General features: G+C 35.5%; 1 protein-coding gene across 11 annotated transcripts in view; it reads left to right on the top strand.

The window, feature by feature from the left end:
- TCF12 (transcription factor 12) overlaps positions 1 to 21,498 on the top strand; it is a 377,037-nt gene that overhangs the window by 254,481 nt on the left and 101,058 nt on the right. For all 11 annotated transcript variants that reach the window (XM_060618409.3, XM_060618411.3, XM_060618407.3 and 8 more), the window contains one exon: positions 7,899 to 7,963. In XM_060618409.3, the coding sequence (XP_060474392.1) occupies positions 7,899 to 7,963 (65 nt within the window). The remainder of the gene's footprint in view (positions 1 to 7,898; positions 7,964 to 21,498) is intronic.

Here is a 21,498-nt window from a genome sequence, read left to right as displayed (position 1 = left end):
TATATTTACTGTGTGAATCTGATTTTTAGGAAGGCGTGGAGAACATGGGGGAAAATAGCTGGACTGGTGAATGTTTGCATCCTGGTCTACTTCATCTCCGGTTTTAGTCTCAAGAAGTCATTTCTAAAGCCTATTCAAATTACCCAATATGACTGTATGCTCTTACCAAGGATAATGAGATACTTTATTGGTACCTTAGCAGTTCTTCAGGAATTTTTGATTGGGAACCTGCTTAAGGTTCTGATGCCTGTCACAGGAAGTTGGTGCAGAGTTAAGATTAAATAAGTGATGAGATAGAGGCTGGGTTAGAAAAGTGATTACAACTGGGAACTTGCTAATCACTGACCTCTATAGGGATCCTCTGGTTTATCACTAATCTCACTCACACTTGGCAGTTTCCTGTGCTGCTGCCTCATCATTCATAGCTGTGTGAGTAATTTGGCATGGAGTGAACAAGAGGAGGGCAGAGAGAGTCCGGCAGCTGTGCTTGTTGGCACTAGATATTTAAGTATCTTCAATGTAGCCAGCAGCGCACTTGGCACACATGTTAGCCAATAATACTTAAACAAATGGTTGTGAAAGAAAATAGGCATTTATGTTAAACGCCTCTGTCTCTCTCTTTTCTTTTCTTTAAAAAAATAATCTGTTAGTTTGAGATCCTTTCTAGATTTTTTGTGTGTAAGTTTGAGCTGACTGCTACCCACATGAAGTCAGTAATACCAGTAGTTAACATTGGCCTCGGTTCTTTGAGACAAGAATTTCCAAATACTTTATAAGCATTAATTAAACTGTGCAGGCCTGTGTGAGGTACATGTTACTGAGCTGATTTTCCTAAAAGAGTGAGTGGGGACGTTGATGTCAAATGACGTGTAACTTGCTTAGTTCACTCAGTACGAGAGAAGCAAGAGCCAAGAGATGAATCCAGTAACCAGAATCCTAAGTCTCTGCTCTGCTGTATACCAAATGGCATTACAGATTTCCCCACCTTATAGGATAGTGTGTTTTTATGTTTCTCTGAGTGGTTGGTGTGATGGAAATTGTATGAAACTTGTGGTAGTGTTCTTCTACAAAAGAAGAGGAAAAGCTTCTCCATCAGCAAAGAGGTTAGGTAAATAATGATTTTTCAAAGATACCTAAGCGGGGAGGAAGACAGTCTGCTCATAAAACTGTGATCATATTTAGATTTATGCCCAAATATTTAGATTGGCCTAAGTAGGGATTTCACATTGTTCTCTGAAAACTAAATCTGGAAAAGTTGTCATGATTTGTATGTAATAAAATATTTCAGTTTGAAACATCCAAGGATTCTTTTTCTAGGTTAAGCCTTTATCTTTTAAGAAAAATCAGTCTAATTCTGCCCACTTAAAATATAGCTGGTGGGGTGAATTTGAATTTATGAGTGCAATTCAGTATGCCTTACAAAAATGAACATTGAAATAATACTGGCTTTCAGACAAATAGGGAAACTGTTCTGATTTGTGCCATTAACTCATGAAGTCAATATTTCTTAAATAGTATCTATTCATTAAAATTACTGAACTTCAGGTATTCACTAGACTGCTTCAGAAATAAATGCTGAGCTAGCTCTACCTTCCATAATATCTTTGTCCCTGGCCATTTCTTTATAAAAATGTTATTTTGAATTGGTAGGAATAGAGCATATAGGCCAGGAGTGTATTACAGGGAAGGCTTCTACAGCCAGTAGATTGAGATCTGTAGGAGATCTTGCAGTTTTACTGTCATATCTCATACCTGTTACCAGAGTCCTTCAATCACTCTTCGGCATTAGGAGTATTTCTAGTAGGAAGAAGAATACAACTAGCAGTGGTACCAGCAATGTAAGTAAAGCATGTTTCACACTGCCTTGCACATAATAACTAGTCCGCAAATGCTGGTTCCTGTCACCTTGCCTGCAGTAATCTGAAGACTCTGAGAGTGAAAGAGAGTGGAAGAGTCCTTGACTGCTGTGCACCCTAAGGAGGGTTCAGTACAGCAGCTAGGGAGTTCTTGAGCCAAAGTTGGTCAACATAGAAATGTATGTCCCCCAGGAAGAAGTGTGCTTTTCCCCCCTACATACTCTGTCAAAGCACGTTGATGGAAGCAAGTGGGCCTCACTGCAGAAGTTATCATTTCAGAGCATAGCAGCTGGATCTCTCAGTCAGTTATATTCCCGGAAGTAGGAGCTTTGCAAGGTGCTTTTTCATGGCTACCACTGCAATTAAATTTTTTAATTGTTTTAAATATATACACAAAAATAAATCTCTACGTTGGCCCCAGCCTCCCGGGATGTTGTTACACACCTTCTGATCTTGTCCAACTTGTTCATTTTACAGACTAGGAAACTGAGACCCAGAAAAATGAAATGAGATCAGAATAAGTATTTTTCTAACAGGTATTTCAAGTTAAGGAAAACATTAACTTATGCCCTTTGTGAGAACTAAAAAGAACAGCAGTTACTTGTGAGTGAAGGCAGCGTAAGTGACCACGTTCTGTACCCAAAACCAATCCTTGGAGTAGTTGGGTTTTGCTGCCAATCATTTTGGGGATGATTTGTCATCCATCCCTCTTTTCAGCAGGAATAGATAGTGCCAAACCATTTCATTGGTAGAGGCTGCTTTAGGGGGCTAAATAGAGAAAAATTTCTGTACTATATTTGGGCCCCACCAATTGCGTACATACATGAGCTGAATCTGGGAATTGTGTCCTGAACCTCCACTGAAGAACAGTGCAGTATAGTATTCTGTTAAGAATTTGGGGTCAGCCCTATATTTAGGTTCTTTTGACTACTTAGTAATTCTGTGACCTTGGGCAAATTATTTCTCCTCATTAGTAAAATAGGGATTTAATAGTACCTGTCTCAGTGAGTTGGAAGAACTAAAGCGATCATTAGCTTTCATCTGGATTATTTCAGTACTTTCCTAATTTGTCTCCCTGCTTCCACTTGTTCCCCTACAGCTTGTTCTTCATAAGCAGCCATGATGATACTTTCAAGATGTAGATCATCTTTTCAGTAAACAGTTCTGAAGTCACTTGGATATCTCTGTGGAGAAAACATGTATCTTGACATCCCTCCACCACCACCAACATACACAAAAACCAAATTCAGGTTTAAATGTGAAAGATAAGCAGTAAAGCTTTTAGAAGAAAGCACAGAAAAATAAAAACAGATTTGTGACCTTGGAATAGGCAGAGATTTTTTAAACAGTACATATAAAAAAAATGGACAAATTAATCTACATTAAAATGAATTTTTGTTTATCCAAAGACACCATTAAAAGGATGAAAATATTTACATAGAGACAATAAAAGGTCTTGTATCAAAAATACTTGAGAAACTCCTACAGATCAGCAAGTAAATGACAATCCAGTAGGAAAAAGTAAACAAAATATTTGAATGACCATTTTATTATAAAATACCCAAACGTTCAGTAAACATGAACTCACTGTGATTTACTAGTAGTAACTTGGTTGCCAAAAGTGTTCTTAAATTTTCCACAGCATTAATAAATAAACCCACAATAAAAGAGCTAATTATTCCCCAAATCTCTTTACTAGTAAGAACACCAGGAATATTCTATAATTTTCTGCACACTAGTAATTTTACTATTGGAAATTCTGTTTTCTGAGACTTCTTCCTTATAACAAGGTAAAGGAACGCATGTCTTTACTTTTATCCTCTTCCTAAGTCTCTTCACTAGGGCCAGATAGTGTAATTTTGATTCCATCTTAGCATGATAGTTCTGCAAATATAAAAAGTACAGAGACTGCACTTCTTTCAGATTCTCTCCTCTCTAGGCTAACATCTTGGGGTTTTTTTTAGCTGATCTGATGGTATGGATCCTTCACCATTCAAGGGAAATTAGATACATGCCAGTTACTAACAGTTCTTCAGCTGTGTTTAGCTGTGTGACATATATTAAAATTATCTACATACAGCTTTCATATATATTATTTAGCAGAAAACTGTAAAACGGTAGCCAAAAGTTGTTATTTGTCAGACACCTGAGATAAAATAGAGATTAATTTTAATTCATGAAAATAGTTCTTAAAAAAAGTAATTTTGAGAGAATTAAAGATAAATGTCTTCTAAATCTCAGACTGAGAGTATGCATTATTCTATTTCAAGTGTAACCGAATTTCTAAGTCCCTCAGAAATAATTAGTTCCTAATAAATGAAAGGTGAAATAAAAATGTATTTACATTTCAAAATCTCATTTGAATAGGTTAAGTATCATTTTAAAAACAAGCTATCAGCTTTCCATCTCAGAAGAAACTTCTCTGTAATGGTTTTAGCTTATGTTAAATTAGTTTTCATTCTCTCTGATTTGAATATCCTTGTGAAAGGAAGAAGTTTAGGAATTTTAATAGGCACAGAAAAGTAGGTTTAAAAGCTTACATATTCTTAAATAATATAACAGGTAGCCTCCACACAGATAATTAAAATTATACTTGAAAACTGTACTTTATTAAAAGCAGAGCTAATATTGATCTCTTACTTTGTTTCCTTTTCTTCCCAACAGTTGGGGGGGAATCTAGTACCTTTGAAAGTAAAAATATAATAGGCCTTAACTTGTTGTTGAGCTTTAAGTCTTTCTTAGTTGTTTAAATAGTATTTCAGGAAGAGGAATTTGTAAGGTAGGAAGGGCCTATTGAGTATTTCAGCCATTAATTACTTGGTGGTATATTGTGGTAAAAGAGAAGCATTGTTTTGTTTTTTTAACTCTGTGGTATTTGTTTAAAATGTTAATAAGTCAGGTCACCTGGGTGGCTCAGTCCTTTGAGCTTTGGCTCAGGTGATGATCTCTTGCCATTCATGAGTTCACATTGGGCTTGCTGCTGTCAGCCTACCAGTCAGTGCAGAGCCTACTCCAGATCCTCTGTCCCCCTCTCTCTGCCCCTCCCCCACTTGCACTCTCAAAAATAACCATTAAAAAATAAATAATTAAAATGTTAATATAGTCTCCCATTTCTGTTCTGCCAAGAATATGGTACATGATTTGTTTTCAAAAGCAGTATTTTCTTGGGGTGCCTGGGTGGCTCAGTTGGTTTCAGCTCAGGTCATGATCTCACACTTTATGGATTCAAGCCCTGCATTGGGCTTCTTGCTGACAGTGTGGAGCCTGCTTGCAATTCTCTCTCTTTCTGCCCCTCCCCTACCCATGCTCTCTCTTTTTCAAAATAAATAAATAAACTTTTTAAAAAATGGTATGTACTGAGAGTGATTTTTATTATCTCATAAACGTGTTTATTTGATTAATAAAGTAATACCTCCAAACCAAAAATGTGTGCTGTTCTTTATTTTACCTCAGTAATCTCTCTGCCAGTCATTCTGAGTAGGCATTTCCCTTCAGTCTCTGCCATGTTCTTGGTCCAGCAGGGTTTCTTATCCATTTTGATGAGACACAGGAATGGTGTGTGTGTCACAGTTGCAAAAGTACAATCTTTTTGTGGTTTTGTAAGGTCAGATTCCAAGAGTAGAAGAGTAGAGTCCAAAACCCCTGTGTATCATCTGGACTCCTACAAGCGGTCTTGCTTGTAAAGGATAGATCCTCAGAGAGTTAACAGTTTTTTTTCCATTTTATTCCATATGTATATTTTGCAAATTAAAGCACTTTATGTAGAACATATTGCTTTATGGTGAGACTATGAGACAAATAGACTACATTAATTAACCTTTTCTCATAAATCTGCATTTTTATGTGTTAGCATTACTTCACCTGAAATATGTGCTTCATCACTAATAGCCAGTAAGTGCTTTTTAAGACATGTGCTATAATGTCTAATGGGCTCTGAAATTATACTCTGAGTTATTACTGTATTTTCTAATAACTAGCTTTGTTATTACAAGGATTATTTTCTATATCTAACAGGTCAGTACATACTAAATTTAGAGTTGTATGATTTTACATCATTTGGCCAGTGTGGCATGTATACGGCAATGAAATTAATCAGATATTAGTACATATATCTTAAAGTTTTTTTAAATTATGTGCACCATATCAGTACATAATTTTGAGCATCCCATCTATGTGTGGAGTTTTTAAGTTAATAAACTATACATTTTTATATAATGACAAGCTAATAACTCCGTAGTATACAATTATGAGGAAGTTCATATAGCCTCAGTAATTTCATTTGTTTTTGAGAGAGAGGGTGCAAGCGGGGGAGGGGCAGAGAGAGAGAGAGAGAGAGAGAGAGAGAGAGAGAGAAAGAGAGAAGATCCCAAGCAGGCTCTGCCTGCTGATAGCAGAGAGCCTGATGTGGTGCTCAAACTCATGAACCGTGAGATCATGACCTGAGCCAAAATCAGATGCTTAACCAACTGAGCACCCAGGCACCCCTAGCCTTAGTAATTTAAAAAATTTTGGAAAACTGGTCAGATTTAGTTATATTGTTACTGTTTTTACTTTGGAATGGAGAAAAACAATTAGCTCTGCCATTGTCATTGTTTATTTGTGTCTCCATCTTTGATACTAACATCAAAGTGTGATCCTTAGAGAAATCTTTTTTTTTAAGATTTTTATCCTTATTTTTTTTAAGTTTATTTTTGAGAGAGACAGCACACGAGTGGGGGAGGGGCAGAGAGCAAGTGAGAGAGTGAGTGTGAGAGAGAGAGAATCCCAGGCAGGCTCCTCACTGCCACTGCAGACCCCAGTGCAGGGCTTGAACCCACAAACCACGAGATCATGTCCTGAGCCAAAGTCAAATGCTTAACTGACTGAGCCACCCAGATGCCCCCTTACAGAAATCTGTTTAAGCAACATGTCTGTGAGAGACTCTTTAGTTAAAATCTGTAATATTTGTAAATTTACTTTATTGAATATAAACTCTGGTGTATTGAAAAGCAAATAAGAACTTCTTTCAGTATCAGTACTGCCTACTCTTCCTCTAGAACCAGTGCATACCACTTCTAACACTTAACCATCCAACTTTTGAACTATAGAGTCTCAGAAAGAATTTGTACACATTTCTGTAAAGGGTATAAATTCGCATGATGACATCAGATAATAGTAAGGCAACACCTGTAAAGTTGAAAGTGTGCATTCTTTAATCCAGCAGCTCCACTTCTCCCTGTCTATCCTAGAGAAAGTCTTATGTGTACATATGCGCATGTGCAAGGCTATTTGTTTTACCATCCTGATAGCAAAAAAGCTAAATCTCTTTCTCAGTAGGGGAATAGATTAACTGTGGTTATGTTTGCATAATAGGACATTTTATAGCAGTAAAAATGAATACACCAGGTGTCTATTTTCCGCATGTATTGTAAGAGCATACTGTTGCATGGAAATGCAGATTTCAAAAGGAATAGATAGTATATAATCCCATCTTTAAATGTATTAAAGATACACACAAAATAAATGTTTTAAATATAGACAGTAACATATATTGCTTGAGTACATAAATATATGTTAACAGTTTCAAAATATGCAGGGGGGGTGGGGGATCATATACACTAACCTTTTGATGATGGTTACCTTGGGGTCTGAGTTAAGATTTGAACTGTGTCTACACTGTTTCAATTTCTGAGAAAGAGAGAAGAGGAGGAGAAATGTTCACTTTGAAGCAAATATGGGAAAACGTTATTCTCTCTACCAAGTACATGGATCATACTGTTGGCTATATAGATATCTATTCTTTTCCATTTTTTTGAATATTTTTTCAGTGTTTCACAGCAGAAAGTATTCAATAAAATACATGCTATTTTACAAAAATCAGAATTTTTTAAACTGGAATGATAGTAAGCTTTTTAAATTTTATTTATTGGATTTTGTCTTCTTGTTTCTGATTTGTTCTCTGTACTTCCAAATCACAGTATAGTTACTATGAATGGTCTAGAAGTTGAATTGATTGTCAATAAGTGAGGATTTTTGTATACAGTTATATTTTTTGTCTTATAGGAAAAACGTCAGAGAGAGGCTCATTTTCCCTGTACAGCAGAGACACCGGATTACCAGGCTGTCAAGTAAGTTTAATAAATACAAAAGTGAGATCATTTTTAACACACAAATAAGAACTTTAATAGAGGAGGTAGAAATTTATCTGATTTATTTCACTATTATACCTTTAATTTGTGACTAAATGTGCTAAGATTTTAGTAACTAAACATATTTTCTTCTCCCTCCACTTAAAATGGTTTCTGTTCTCCAGTTCACTAGACTGTCTCTGTCATCAGAGATTTTCACACTCACCTCCATTTTAAGTGGAAGCAAAGCAAGTTATCCTCCTACCCTTTTACAAAATGCTTATCACTTCTGAAAATGAATTTGCATATTTCCTCATAAAAAGAACAGAGTTGCTGACATAATTATGTGAAGAACCTACGTTTGCTCTGTGTAGCTTTTCTATCCTGTAATGTTAAACTTATTGTTCTGAGTATTTTCATTTCAGTCCTATACTCTAACCAATTCTTTAAGCTTCCAAAAGTATCTTTGACTTGGAAATGTTGTTTCAACTCTTCACATTCCTTTAGCATATTGCATTTTTACTAATGGCCATCTTCTCTGCTTCCCTGCCCCCCCCCCCCATCTTTAGAGAGAATCCTGAATACTTAATTCACCTGTAGATTACCATCAGGATCAAGCTAAAACAAAAGAAAGGAAAGGCAGAATGTAGGAAATTTGTTTTCTGCTGTTCACATGCCTTTCATGAGTTCCACCCTAATTTCAGACATGGGCATATGAGCCAGTTTTAACTCTCATTCTAACAATACTTTCCCATTTAATACATACTACATAATTGTGCCATTCAGATTCAGAAGACCTAGGTTGAAATCCCATCGTTAGAAGTTATTGACCTATAGTCCTAAGACAAGTCTTTTAACCTTAAATCCTATCTCTGTGTTGATTTCCTCACTTGAGAAACAGAATTAGCATTTTGCTTCCACCTACTTTGTAGGTCTCTGAAGGTTAAATTCCATGTACTTGTGAAAGCATTTAATAAAATAAATGCACATTTAACAATTTTTCTATTCATATAACCTATAAAACAAACCTATTTTGGTGTTTTTTTTTAATTTTTGTATTATTTATTCAAGTCATTATATTCACTATCCCATCAGAAAAGATCATTATTGGGGCGCCTGGGTGACTCAGTCTCTTGGGCATCTGACTTTGGCTCAGGTCATGATCTCACAGTCCGTGAGTTTGAGCCCCGCATCGGGCTCTGTGCTGACAGCTCAGAGCCAGGACCCTGCTTCGGATTCTGTGTCTCCTCTCACCGTCCCTCCCCAACTTGTGCTCTGTCTCTCAAAAATAAATAAATGTAAAAAACAAAATTTTTTTAAGGAAAAGGTCATTATTGCTGTTCCTTGAAATGTGCCTTATTAAATCTTTTGGAGTTCTCACTTGGCTTTGGGAAGTGAGAGAAGATCCTTAGCACAACCCTATTGCAAGCTGGATAACTCATAACCCCAGTGATTCTTTCCTCCTTTATCCTCACTAATCTCTGTATATAGATTGGAAAGTGTATGTGTGAGGAGGGAGCATGCATGTAAGAGTGCACATGGATAAATGCTAGAGCACAGAATGAGTTGAAACAGTGCCCAGTAGTGGCTAAGCCAGCTAGAAGACTTTACTATACTATGGTGACTTGCATTGATTTTCTTTGGTATGTTAAATCATCCTTGCATTCCTGAGATAAACTTTACAAAAGCTATTTTGAATCCTTAATATTTTTAAGAGACCAAAAGGTTTGAGAGCCACGGGTCTAATGTTAGCACTATTGCTAAACCTAAGGTAAAAAAATGATTCTAAGCTCTTTGAAATTACAGCTGTATCTAATAAATCAGTTAATGCTTACACTAAATGAGTTTCCACTTACATTTTTTATACTCCCTTTGCAAAGGTAGTGGTATTTAGTTAGGATTAGTGGTAAGCTCTATTTATATAATTCTCCAATTTTGCAAAGATGAATCTTAACAGTTTTTCCAAAGATGAATATGTTTATACCAGATTTAATTCCTTTTTTTCACAGTTTCTATTTTTATTTTAATTCCATTATAGTTAACATACAGTGTTATATTAGCTTCATGTATACAACACCAGATTTAATTCTCATATCAGAAAACATTTACTTTAAACCTGGATGCATAACACTGTAATAACAGTTGCTACCATTTACTGAGAACTAGCTGAGCCAGGAATTGAATTAAACATGATCATATTTGGGTCACCTGGGTGGCTCAGTCAGTTGAGCATCTGATTCTTGGTGTTGGCTCAGGTCATGATCCCAGGGTCATGAGATCAAGCCCCACGTTGGGCTCTGTGCTAAGCATGGAGCCTGCTTAGAATTCTCTCTCTCCCTCTGCCCCTCTACCCCGCTCTTCTAAACAAAATTAAAATGAAAAAAAAAAACAAAAACTTTAAACATTATCATGTTTAATCCTTTTAACAACACCTGTTTTTCAGACTGAAAAATGGATGTTCTCCAGAGGTTTTAAGTAATTTGCTCAAAACTGTGCATCTAGCAAGTGGTAAACCTTCTAAACACACGGTTGATGCTGTTACAGTGTCAGATTCCTAGTCTGTGCCCTTACTACTCTTTCACTTAATTTGTTTGACCAAGGAGGGCTCTGGGAATTAATATTTTAAGCAAGTGCTAATTCACATGGACTGGGGATTATACTTTGAGAAACCCAGTTCTCTACATGCCAAATATAAACATATAGAGAGTATAAAAAAAGGAGGAAGCCATAAGATTACTGCTTAACAATTTTTTATAGCATTTTGGAGAGATCAGGCAGACCTGTGGAAAAGAGAAACAAGTTTACTGGAATGTATGAAATGTAAAATAGCAATATTGCTATGTACAAGAAATTTAAAGGTATTCAAGTGAGGGAAAGATTTGTTGGTAAAGAATGCACAGAAGCAATGTATGAACCACAAAGAGGAAGCCCAAAATTCAGCAGAGAGGAGAGATTTTACTGCAGCAGAAACATCAGTGAAGACAGGAGGACTTTTAAAACAAGTGAAAGAATTCCTTGCTGTGAAAGGAAGAATACTTTGCTATTTATTACTGTTACTTAGCTCTGCCTATGTTGCAGTTGCTAGACAAAATTATAATGGATGGCACCAGCTGATCTGAGGCCTAAATAGTAAACTTAGGATATTCAAGAGTTAAAAAATATCTGTCACTACTATTCAAAGAAAAACCTATATCCCAAACAGTATTTGTTATCATGGGTCAAAGAAGACAAAAATACAGTAAAAAATTGGCTGTCATTTTGTCTTGCCTATTCACAAGTAACATAAAAATCTTAACCATGCAATGATAATAGAAGGAAATGTAAACAGTGACTGCAAAATTATATCCAAACACCACTTTGAAACCATTTTTCTTCAGCATATTCCCCAAGGAAACATTTAACTCTGCTATTAATGTACATAAAATGCTGCTGACATTCTGCAAAATTCAGTCTAATTTAATAATGCCTGATGGGCCTTGCTTCATGTTAAGATGATGTAATAATATGTTGCTAAATGAGTCTCCTCATATTACCTTCATGGCAGTCCCATAACTGATGAGCCATTAAAAAGAAACTGGTGTAGCCGTTTTACTGGAAACAATGATAGATCATTCTGCAATCGAATTTTTTTAATTGATTCAACACAGAACATAGAAGCCAACATCTTTTCTAACAATAAGGATAATTCTTCACCATGATATGAAAAATCCTTTTATCATCACAACAGTTTTTCACTAATGTGAACAAACATGTATCCAAGTAGTTTGTATAAGTTTTTCTTCAAATGTTCAAACCTAAAAGAGGCACGGTCCTGGTTTTATCCAAGAAGATTTAAGTTTCATCAGTGTTCAGGTATCACATGCCTGAGAAAATGACAGCTTTAAAAACACAGCATTTAGTTATTTGGAAATTTACCCTTACCATTTGCTTCTTAACCATTCTCTTTTTTCATTATCACCAGTGTCATTATATACAGCTATTTGATAATGATAAAATTATAAAAGTCAATGCATCAGGAAGATATAACAATGATAAAGGTATATACCTAATTACAGAGCTTTAAAATAAGTGAAACAAAATTTGATAGAATTAAAGAGAAATAAACAAATTCAAAATTAGAGTTAATGGTTTGAATACCTATATTTCTCAGTAACTGACAAAATACACAAAAACTTAGTTCACTTGGTGTCAACTACCTTGACCTCATTGATATTTGTAAAACTCTGTTCCCAACAATTGAAGAATCTAAATGCCTTTCTAGGGTACATGTTCTATTTAACAGGATTGAACCATGTGCTGATCTATAAAACTATAGATTGGAAATTTTTGAAAGTAATACAGTATATTATCTGACCAGAAGTAATTAAATTATGTTAGTAAGATACTTAAAGAAACATCAAATATTTTGAAATTAAACAACCTATGTCTAAATAATCTGTGGTTTGAAAAATCATAAGGGAATTTAGAAACTATTTCTAACTAATTATAATGAAATATGATATAACAAGATGTGTTGGTACAGCTAAAACTGCCTAGAAAAAAAAAAAGTATAGCTTTAGATGCTTGTATTCAAAAAGATCTGTAGTGTACAACCTGAGTTTCTGCCCTAGGAAGCTAGAAAAACAAGCACAAAGTAAGTAGTAGGGGGAAATAATACTAAAAAGAGCAAAAATTGATGTAATATTACAAAAATAATAGAAAAAATAACAAAGCCAGAATTTGGTTATTTGAAAAGATCCATAAAATTAGTAACTCCTAGCTAAGCTGATTAAGATAAAATGGGAGAGGGAAGAAAGGGAAAGAACACAATTTACCAGTATTTGGAATGGAAGGGACGTTATCATTGTAAACTATGTATACATGAAAAACATAATAAAGAAATATTGTGAATAACTCAGTTCAGTACATTTGACAACTTAGGTGAAATAAATTTGGAGAAATACTTACAAAAGGGACAAGATGAAACAAAGTCTGAATAACCCTGTATCTACTAATGAAAATAAGTTCATCTCAAAAACCCACAAAGAGTGATGAGCGCTGGGTGTCCTATGGAAGTGTTGAATCACTATATTGTATGCCAAAACTAACAAAACGCTATGTGTTAACTATACTGGAATTAAAGTAAAATAAAATATAAAAAAAGAGGGGGATGTAAAAGTTGTTTGTAAGAGAGAAAAAAAAAACCCACAAAGAAAGCTTGAAGGTCATGGTTTCATTGGTGAATTCTTTCAAATGCACAGGGAAAAATACAATACTAACCTTATACAAACTGTTTTAGGAAACAGAAGGAGGGAACACTTTACAGCTCATTTTATGAAGTGAATGATAAAACCGCACATGTAATGTTTGGCTTAACATTTGAAAATTAGTTTCGTTTGACACATTAACAGAATGAAGGAGAAAAACAATGTGATTGTTTCCATAGATGTAGAATAGTTATTCAGCAAAAATGAAATGTTCATGATAAAACCTCACAACAAACTAAGCATAGAAAGCAGCTTCCTCACTTTGATAAAAGGTATACATGAATGATTTATATCTAACAGCATACTGAATAGTGAAAGACTATATATCCCTCTACCTCCCACTCCCCTTCCCCTCAAGTTAGGAAGAAGGTAAGATTTTCCATTTTCCTGACCTAAATTTTATGTCCTGGCCAGTGTAATAAGGCAATTAAAAACAACAACAACAAAAAAGACAATTTGAAAGAATAAGCTGAATTTGCAGATGACATGTTTGTGTACATGAGAAGTCCAGTGGAATCCTCAAGGAAACTTGTAGAACTAATAATCCTTTAGCTTTGTCACAGGATTCAAAGTCAATCTAAAAACATAATTATATTTCTACATACTACCAATGAACAGTTAGAAAATGAAACTAACCAAAAAGTACTATCTATATCAAAAAAACATAAAATACTGAGAGATATACTTAAGAGATTATAAGACTTCAACAATGAAAACTGTAAAATATTGCTGGGAGAAATCAAAGAGGATCTAAATAAATAGAGAGATATGCCATGTTCATGAATTGGAAGACTCATTATCATTTAGATGTCAGTCCCAGGCTTTTTTTTTTAGACATTGACAAAATCATTTAAAAGTTCATTTGGAAAGTCTTAGGATTCAAAGAAACAAAAAAAATCTTGAAAAAGAAAAGAAGAGGGTCTTGGTACCTGACTTCAAGACTTACTATTTTAAGCAACACTAATCAAGGCAGTGTAGTATTCATATAAAGATTGACAGATCATGAACAGAATAAAGTCCAGAAAGCGACCCATACCTTCTATGGCAGATGATGTTTGATACGAGCACCCAGCAACTTAAAAAAAAAAAAAAAAAAAAAATCTCTTTAACATATGGGTGCTGGAACAACTGAATTACCAGTATGAGAAGGGAAAAAAAAAAACTTCAATCCTTATCTTACACCATATACAGACAAATTTGAGATAGATCATGAACTTAAATATGAAAGCTAAAATAATAAAGCTGCTAGGGAAAAAAATAGATGAATATCTTTGCTGCTTACAAAACAAATTTCATAGGGAACACATAAGCATAAAACATGAAAGAAAAACTGATGAATTGAACTTACTCAAAATTAAAAACTTACGCTTATCTGATACTCTATATGGAAAACCCAAAAGATTCCACCAAAAAACTGCTAGAAATGATCCATGAATTCAGCAAAGTCGCAGGATATAAAATCAAAGCACAGAAATCGGTTGCATTCCTACACACCAATAACAAAACAACAGAAAGAGAAATCAAGGAATCAACCCCATTTACAATTGCACCAAACCATAAAATACCTAGGAATAAATCTAACCAAAGAGGTGAAAAATCTATACATTGAAAACTATAGAAAGCTTATGAAAGAAATTGAAGAAGACACAAAAAAAATGGAAAAAGATTCCATGCTCCTAGATAGGAAGAACAAATACTGTTAAAATGTCAATACTAACCAAAGGAATCTACATATTCAGTGCAATCCCTGTCAAAATAACACCAGCATTCTTCACAGAGCTAGAAAAAACAAACCTAAAATTTGTATGGAACCAGAAAAGACCCCAAATAGCCAAGGCAATCTTGAAAAAGAAAACCAAAGTTGGAGGCATCACAATCCCAGACTTTAAGCTATATTACAAAGCTTTAATCATCAAGAGAGTATGGTACTGGCACAAAAACAGACATTCTGATCAATGGAACAGAATAGAGAACCCAGAAATGGACCCACAAACATATGGCCAACTAATCGTTGACAAAGCAGATAAGAATATCCAATGGAATAAGGACAGTCTCTTCAGCAAGTGGTGCTGGGAAAACTGGACAGCAACATGCAGAAAAATGAACCTGGACCACTTTCTTACACCATACACAAAAATAAACTCAAAATGGATGAAAGTCCTAAATGTAAGACAGGAAGCCATCAAAAACCTCTTTGACCTTGGCCGCAGCAACTTCTAACTCAGCAGGTCTTTGGAGGCAAGGGAAACAAAAGCAAAAATGAACTATTGGGGCCTCATCAAAAGAGCTTCTGCACAGCGAAGGAAACAATCAGCAAAACTAAAAGGCAACCAGCATAATGGGAGAAGATATTTGCAAATGACATATCAGATAAAGGATTAGTATCCAAAATCTGTAAACAATTTATCAAACTCAACATGCAAAAAACGAATAATCCAGTGAAGAAATGGGCAAAAGACATAAATAGACACTTCTCCAAAGAAGATATCCATGTGGCCAACCAGCACATGAAAAAATGCTCCACATCACTCATCATCAGGGAAATACAAATCAAAACCACAATGAGATACCACCTCACACCTGTCAGAATCGCTAACATTAACAACTCGGGCAACTACAGATGCTGGCGAGGATGCGGAGAAAGAGGATCTCTTTTGCACTGCTGGTGGGAATGCAAACTGGTGCAACCACTCTGGAAAACAGTATGAGGGTTCCTCAGAAAATTAAAAATAGAACTACCCTATGACCCAGCAATTGCATTTCTAGGGTTTATCCAAGGGATACAGGTATGCTGTTTTGAACGGGTACATGCACCCCAATGTTTATAGCAGTGCTATCAACAACAGCCAAAGTATGGAAAGAGCCCAAATGTCCATCGATGGATGAATGGATAAAGAAGATGTGGTAAATATACACAATGGAGTATTACTAGGCAATTAAAAAGAATGAAATCTTGCCATTTGCAACTATGTGGATGGAACTAGAGGGTATTATGCTAAGCAAAATTAGTCCGAGAAAGACAAATATCATATGACTTCACTCATATGAGGACTTTAAGATAGAAAACAGATGAACATAAGGGAAGAGAAGAAAAAAATAATATAAAAACAGGGAGGGGGACGAAACATAAGAGATTCTTAAATATGGAGAATAGAGGGTTGCTGGAGGGGTTTTGGTAGAGGGGATGGGCTAAATGGGTTAGGGGCATTAAGGAATCTACTCCTGAAATCATTGTTACATTATATGCTAACTAACTTGGATGTAAATTAAAAAACAACAGTAGCAACAACAAAAACAGCAGCATCTTAAACTCACCAAGTTATGCACATTAAATATGTATAGACTTTTGTATGTCAATCATTCGTCAATAAAGTGGTTTAAAAAAAAAAACTTACACTCATCAAGAAAATGAAAGGAGGAGCCACAGATGGGGAGAAGGTATTTGCAACACCTGTCTGACAAATACAATGATCTCTGACAACTCAATAATAAAAAGCAACCCATTTTTTTTAAATAAGCAAAACACTTGAGCAGACACTTCACATAAGAAGATATACAAATGGGTAATCAATACATTTAAAAAGTTTCACATTATGAGCTATTAGGCCCATGAAAATTAAAACCAGAGTTACATATTAGTACAGTGCTAACCAGAATACCTAAATTAGAAAGATGATACATTGCTAGTGGGATTGTAAAATGGTTACAATGACTTTAAAAAACTGGCAGTTAAGAAAGTTAAATATGTATCTGCCCCATGACTCAGCTGTTTTACTCTGAGGTATTTATCCAAGATAAGTGAAAACATTGTTCACAAAAAGCTTTCTTCTCAAAAATGTTCCTGACACTTTCATTCATTATAGCCTAAAACTGGAAACTCAGATATTCGTCAGCGGGAGAATGGACAAATGACCTATATTATGTTCATACACTGAATGTCATTCAGCAGTAAAATGGAATGATCTAATGATGCCACTAATGTCATAGTGAGTGAAACAGGCCAAAATCTCAAAAATACTGTATGGCTCCATTTATATGAATTAATAGGCAAAACTATCCTGTATTGATAGAAGTGAAATCAGTGGTTGCCAATAGGAGGAGGGTTCTTCTGTAAAGGGACCCTATCTCTAAGGTGATAAAAATGTTTTATTATGCATTCATCAAAACTGATGGAGTAGTTCACTTAAGATCTGAACATTTTATTATATGTATGTAACAGCTTAGTTTTTAAAAGATAAAATGAAAAATGCCATTTACAGTAGCATTCAAGAAACGGATAGGAATTCTGAGGAATAAATTTTAACAAAAGACCTGTAAAAACCTCAACACTGGTAAAAATTATACTACTAACCATTGCTTAAAGAAATTTAAAGAGACCCCAGAAAATCAAGAGATGTACTATGTTTATGAATAGGAAGACGATATTTTGAAAATGTCATTTCTGGAGCCTGGGTGGCTCAGTCAGTTAAGCATCTGACTCTTGGTTTCGGCTCAGGTCATGGTTTCACGATTTCTGAGTTCGAGCCCCACATCAGGCTCTGCACTGACAGCAGAGAGCCTGCCTGAGATTTTCTCTGCCCCTCCTCTGCTCTCTCTCTCTGAAAATAAATTTAAAAACTTAAAAAAATTTTTTTTCTTAATTTAAAAAAGAAAAAGGAAAATGTCATTTTTTCCCAACTTGATCTATAGATTAAATATAATCCTAGTCATAACCTCACTAGGATTTTTGGGGGGGAATGGGGGGCTGCTGAATTTACCAGCTGATTTTAAAAATCTTTGGAAGGCGAGGGTGGTGGTGCCTGGGTGGCTTCATCGGTTAAAGCCTCTGACTCTTGATTTCAGCCCAGGTCATGATCTCATAGTATGCGAAATCAGGCTTTGTGCCAACAGCCCAGAGCCTGCTTTGGATTCTCTCTCTCCCTCTTTCTCCGACTGTCCCCTGCTTGTACTTGCATGTACTCTCTCCCTCTTTTTCTCTCTCAAAAATAATTAAAAATTATTTAAAAACCCTCTTAGGGGTAACTGGGTGGCTCAGTCATTTAAGGTCCAACTTTGGCCCAGGTCATGATAACACAGTCCTTGAGTTCAAGCCCCACATCAGTCTCTGTGCTGACAGCTCAGAGCCTGGAGCCTGCTTGAGATTCTGTGTCTCCCTCTCTCTCTGCCCCTCCCCGACTCATGTGCACACGTGTTCCCTCTCTCTCTCTCTCTCTCTCTCTCAAAAAAAGAAAAAAAAATTTAAAAACCCTGTTAAAATAAATAAGTAAAAGTAAAATTTTCTTAGGAAATACAAAGAACCTAGGAATACCCAATGCAGTCTTAAAAAGTGAAGAGCAGTGGTAGAGAATTTATGCTACCTGACTCTAAGACTTGGTGTACAGCTATATGTAATTAAGCAGCACAAACTGGCCTGATTGAGAAATATGACACTAGAACAGAATATAGCCCAGAAGTACACCCATGCTTTATGTAGTTCATTTGATTTTCAGCATTTTGCCAAAATAGTCCAATGAAGAAAGGACAGTTTTTTTTTCCATAAAAGATGCAATAATAAATGGATATTCATATAGACAAATATGAATGTCAGTCCTCTCACACTAAACACAAAAGTTATTCAGGATGGATCCTAGACCTAAATGTAAAAGCTACAACTATAAAGCTATAAAAAGAAAACAGGAGAATATCCCCTCAATTTGGGGGTAAGCAAATCTTTCTTATACGGAATACAAAAATTTAAAAACCACAAAAGAAAAAATGATAAATTAGAATTAATCAAAATTAAAGACTTCTGCTGAGGGGTGCCTGGGTGGCTCAGTTGGTTAAGTGTTCACTTCCTGATTTTGGCCCAGATCATGATCTCACAGTTCCTGGGATTGAGCCCCACATGCTTGGGATTCTGTTTCCCTCTCTCCCAACCTCTCCTCCCCTGTCTCTCTCTCAAAATAAATAAACTTAAAAAAAAAAACAAAACAAAAACTTTAAAAACTTCTACTTATAAAAAAGCATAGGTTAAAAAAATGAATAGGGGCACCAGGGTGGCTCAGTCTATTAAGTGTCCAACTCTTGATTTCATCTTAGGGTATGATCTTCAGGGTTGTGGGTTCAAGCCCCAGGTTAGGCTCTATGCCTACTTAAAAAAAAAAAAAAAAGGAAAGGAAAGAAAAATATCAAGGAAACATCTTCACACATTATAGGACTTGATTAAAAGATAAAGAATCAACAAGAATTTGTTTGTTTTACCATGTATAAAGAACTGTACCAGGCAACAGAGTAAAAGATTTAGCATCAGGCCTCAAGAAGCTTGCATTCTAGTTGGGGGAGACCAGCTCTGTACAAAGAGAAAATTAATTAAAATGATAAGATAACCTGTAGTAAATCTCAAGGAAGTGGCACAGGTATGAGAACACAGAAGAGAGAGAAATTAACATGATTTTGATACAGGGAAGATTTTGCAAAGGAAGTATACAACTCTAAAGTCTTGGAGGGGCACCTGGATGTCTCAGTCCGTTAAAGTATCCAGCTCTTGATTTCAGCTCAAATCATGATCTCACAGTTCATGGGATTGAGCCCTGGATCAGGCTCTGCACTGATGGTGCACAGCCTGCTTGGGATTCTGTCTCCCTCTCTCTTTTTATCTCTCTCTCTGTCCCTCCCCTATGTGTGCGAACGTGTTCTCTCTCTCAAAAGAAATGAATAAACTTAATAAAACAAAATCTTGGAGAATGGGTAAAATTTGACCAAGTTGAGAGGAGGACATCTTGGGGAAAGAGAACATATGGCTAATGTAAATACAGGTAATAATATTCAACACATTTTGTAGGTGCTTCCTTAATTTTCTCCCACCAAAACTATAAGCTTGTAAGGACAGGGTCAGTGGCTGCTTGTTTGTTGTATTTTCAGCACCTACTCTGTGCCTGATCAATAGAAGGTATCAGTGAATACTTTTTGAATGAATATATTTTGAATGAAACAAATAAGTAAATGTGGATTCTGGGAATAGTAGCATTTTAGTTTGGTTTGAATTAAATATTTGTTTTGGGGAACAGTATGAGGTGTTTGAATTATAAGGATGTTGCTTGAATGCCTAACCAGTTTGTATCTTGTAAGGGTTTGGGATCGGACATGTGTGGCATGATGAAAAATACAAGTGTTTCTTAGAAAAGTTAAATCCAGGTTCAGGATATGCAAGAGAATTTATGAATTGGAGACTAGGCAACTATTTGAGATGGTCTAGCTCTAGGCCATACATGAACCATGGAATAGGAGGTAGTTTAGACAGATCTTAGTTTTCCTATAACAACAGCACATTGCAGGTGTTAAAAGATAAATTTTTAAAAATCTGTAGTCATGACTGTCCTACAGATAAAAAGTGACTATGTATAGGGGCACTTGGGTGACCCAGTCGATTAAGCATCTGACTTTGGCTCAGGTCACGATCTCGCTATTCGTGGGTTCGAGCCTCACATTGGGCTTGGTGCTGACAGCTCAGAGCCTGAAGCCTGCTTCAGATTCTGGGTCTCCCTCTCTCTCTGCCCCTCCCCCACCCGTGCTCTGTCTTTCTCAAAAATAAATAAAAATTAGAAACAATTTTTAAGTGACTATGTATATAGATTTTATCTCATCAGTGAAGAAATCTGTAAGGTGTCAGAACCAGTTCAAAGGAGAATCCAAAAACAGACCGCCATAGATGAAAATTATGGAAATAACTAAAAAAGAAACAACAACAACAAAAAACCAGAAGACTCATAAATACAGAGAACAATACTGGTGGTTGCCAGAGGTGAGGGGTGAGTGAAGTAGATAAAGGAAATTAAGATGTGCAAACTTCCAGTTATAAAATAAGTCATGGAGGTGAAAAGTACAGTATAGGAAATACAGTCAGTAATATTGTAGTAATGTTAAATGGCAACAAATGAAAACTATACTTATGATGGTGAGCATTGAGTAATATATAGAACTGTCAAATCAGTATGTTGTATACCTGAAACTAATATGACATGTTAACTATATTTTAGTAACAAACATTTAAAAATAAATTTTAAAGATTACGGAAAATAATGTTCAAATGTAGACAAAACATTTTCCCCCTTTGGAGCAGGATGCTAGAAGTGTTGAGAGTGGAGGAGAGTTGTTTATCCCTTTACTGGAAAGAATGTTTTTGCAGACAGTAGATAAGAATTATTTTGCATTGCTCTCAGTTATCTACAATTTATAGAGTTGTAAAATAGCTCCTATAGAATGAGAATCAGATAACCTAGAATGTTGGGCTCTGGAGTGAGAATCAGGGAA

This window comes from Panthera onca, chromosome B3 (genome assembly GCF_046562875.1).
Source record: "Panthera onca isolate mPanOnc1 chromosome B3, mPanOnc1 haplotype 2, whole genome shotgun sequence".
Taxonomy (NCBI): domain Eukaryota; kingdom Metazoa; phylum Chordata; class Mammalia; order Carnivora; family Felidae; genus Panthera; species Panthera onca.
The sequence above is the reverse complement of the archived record's forward strand: the minus strand, read 5'-3'. Positions and strand labels throughout refer to the sequence as shown.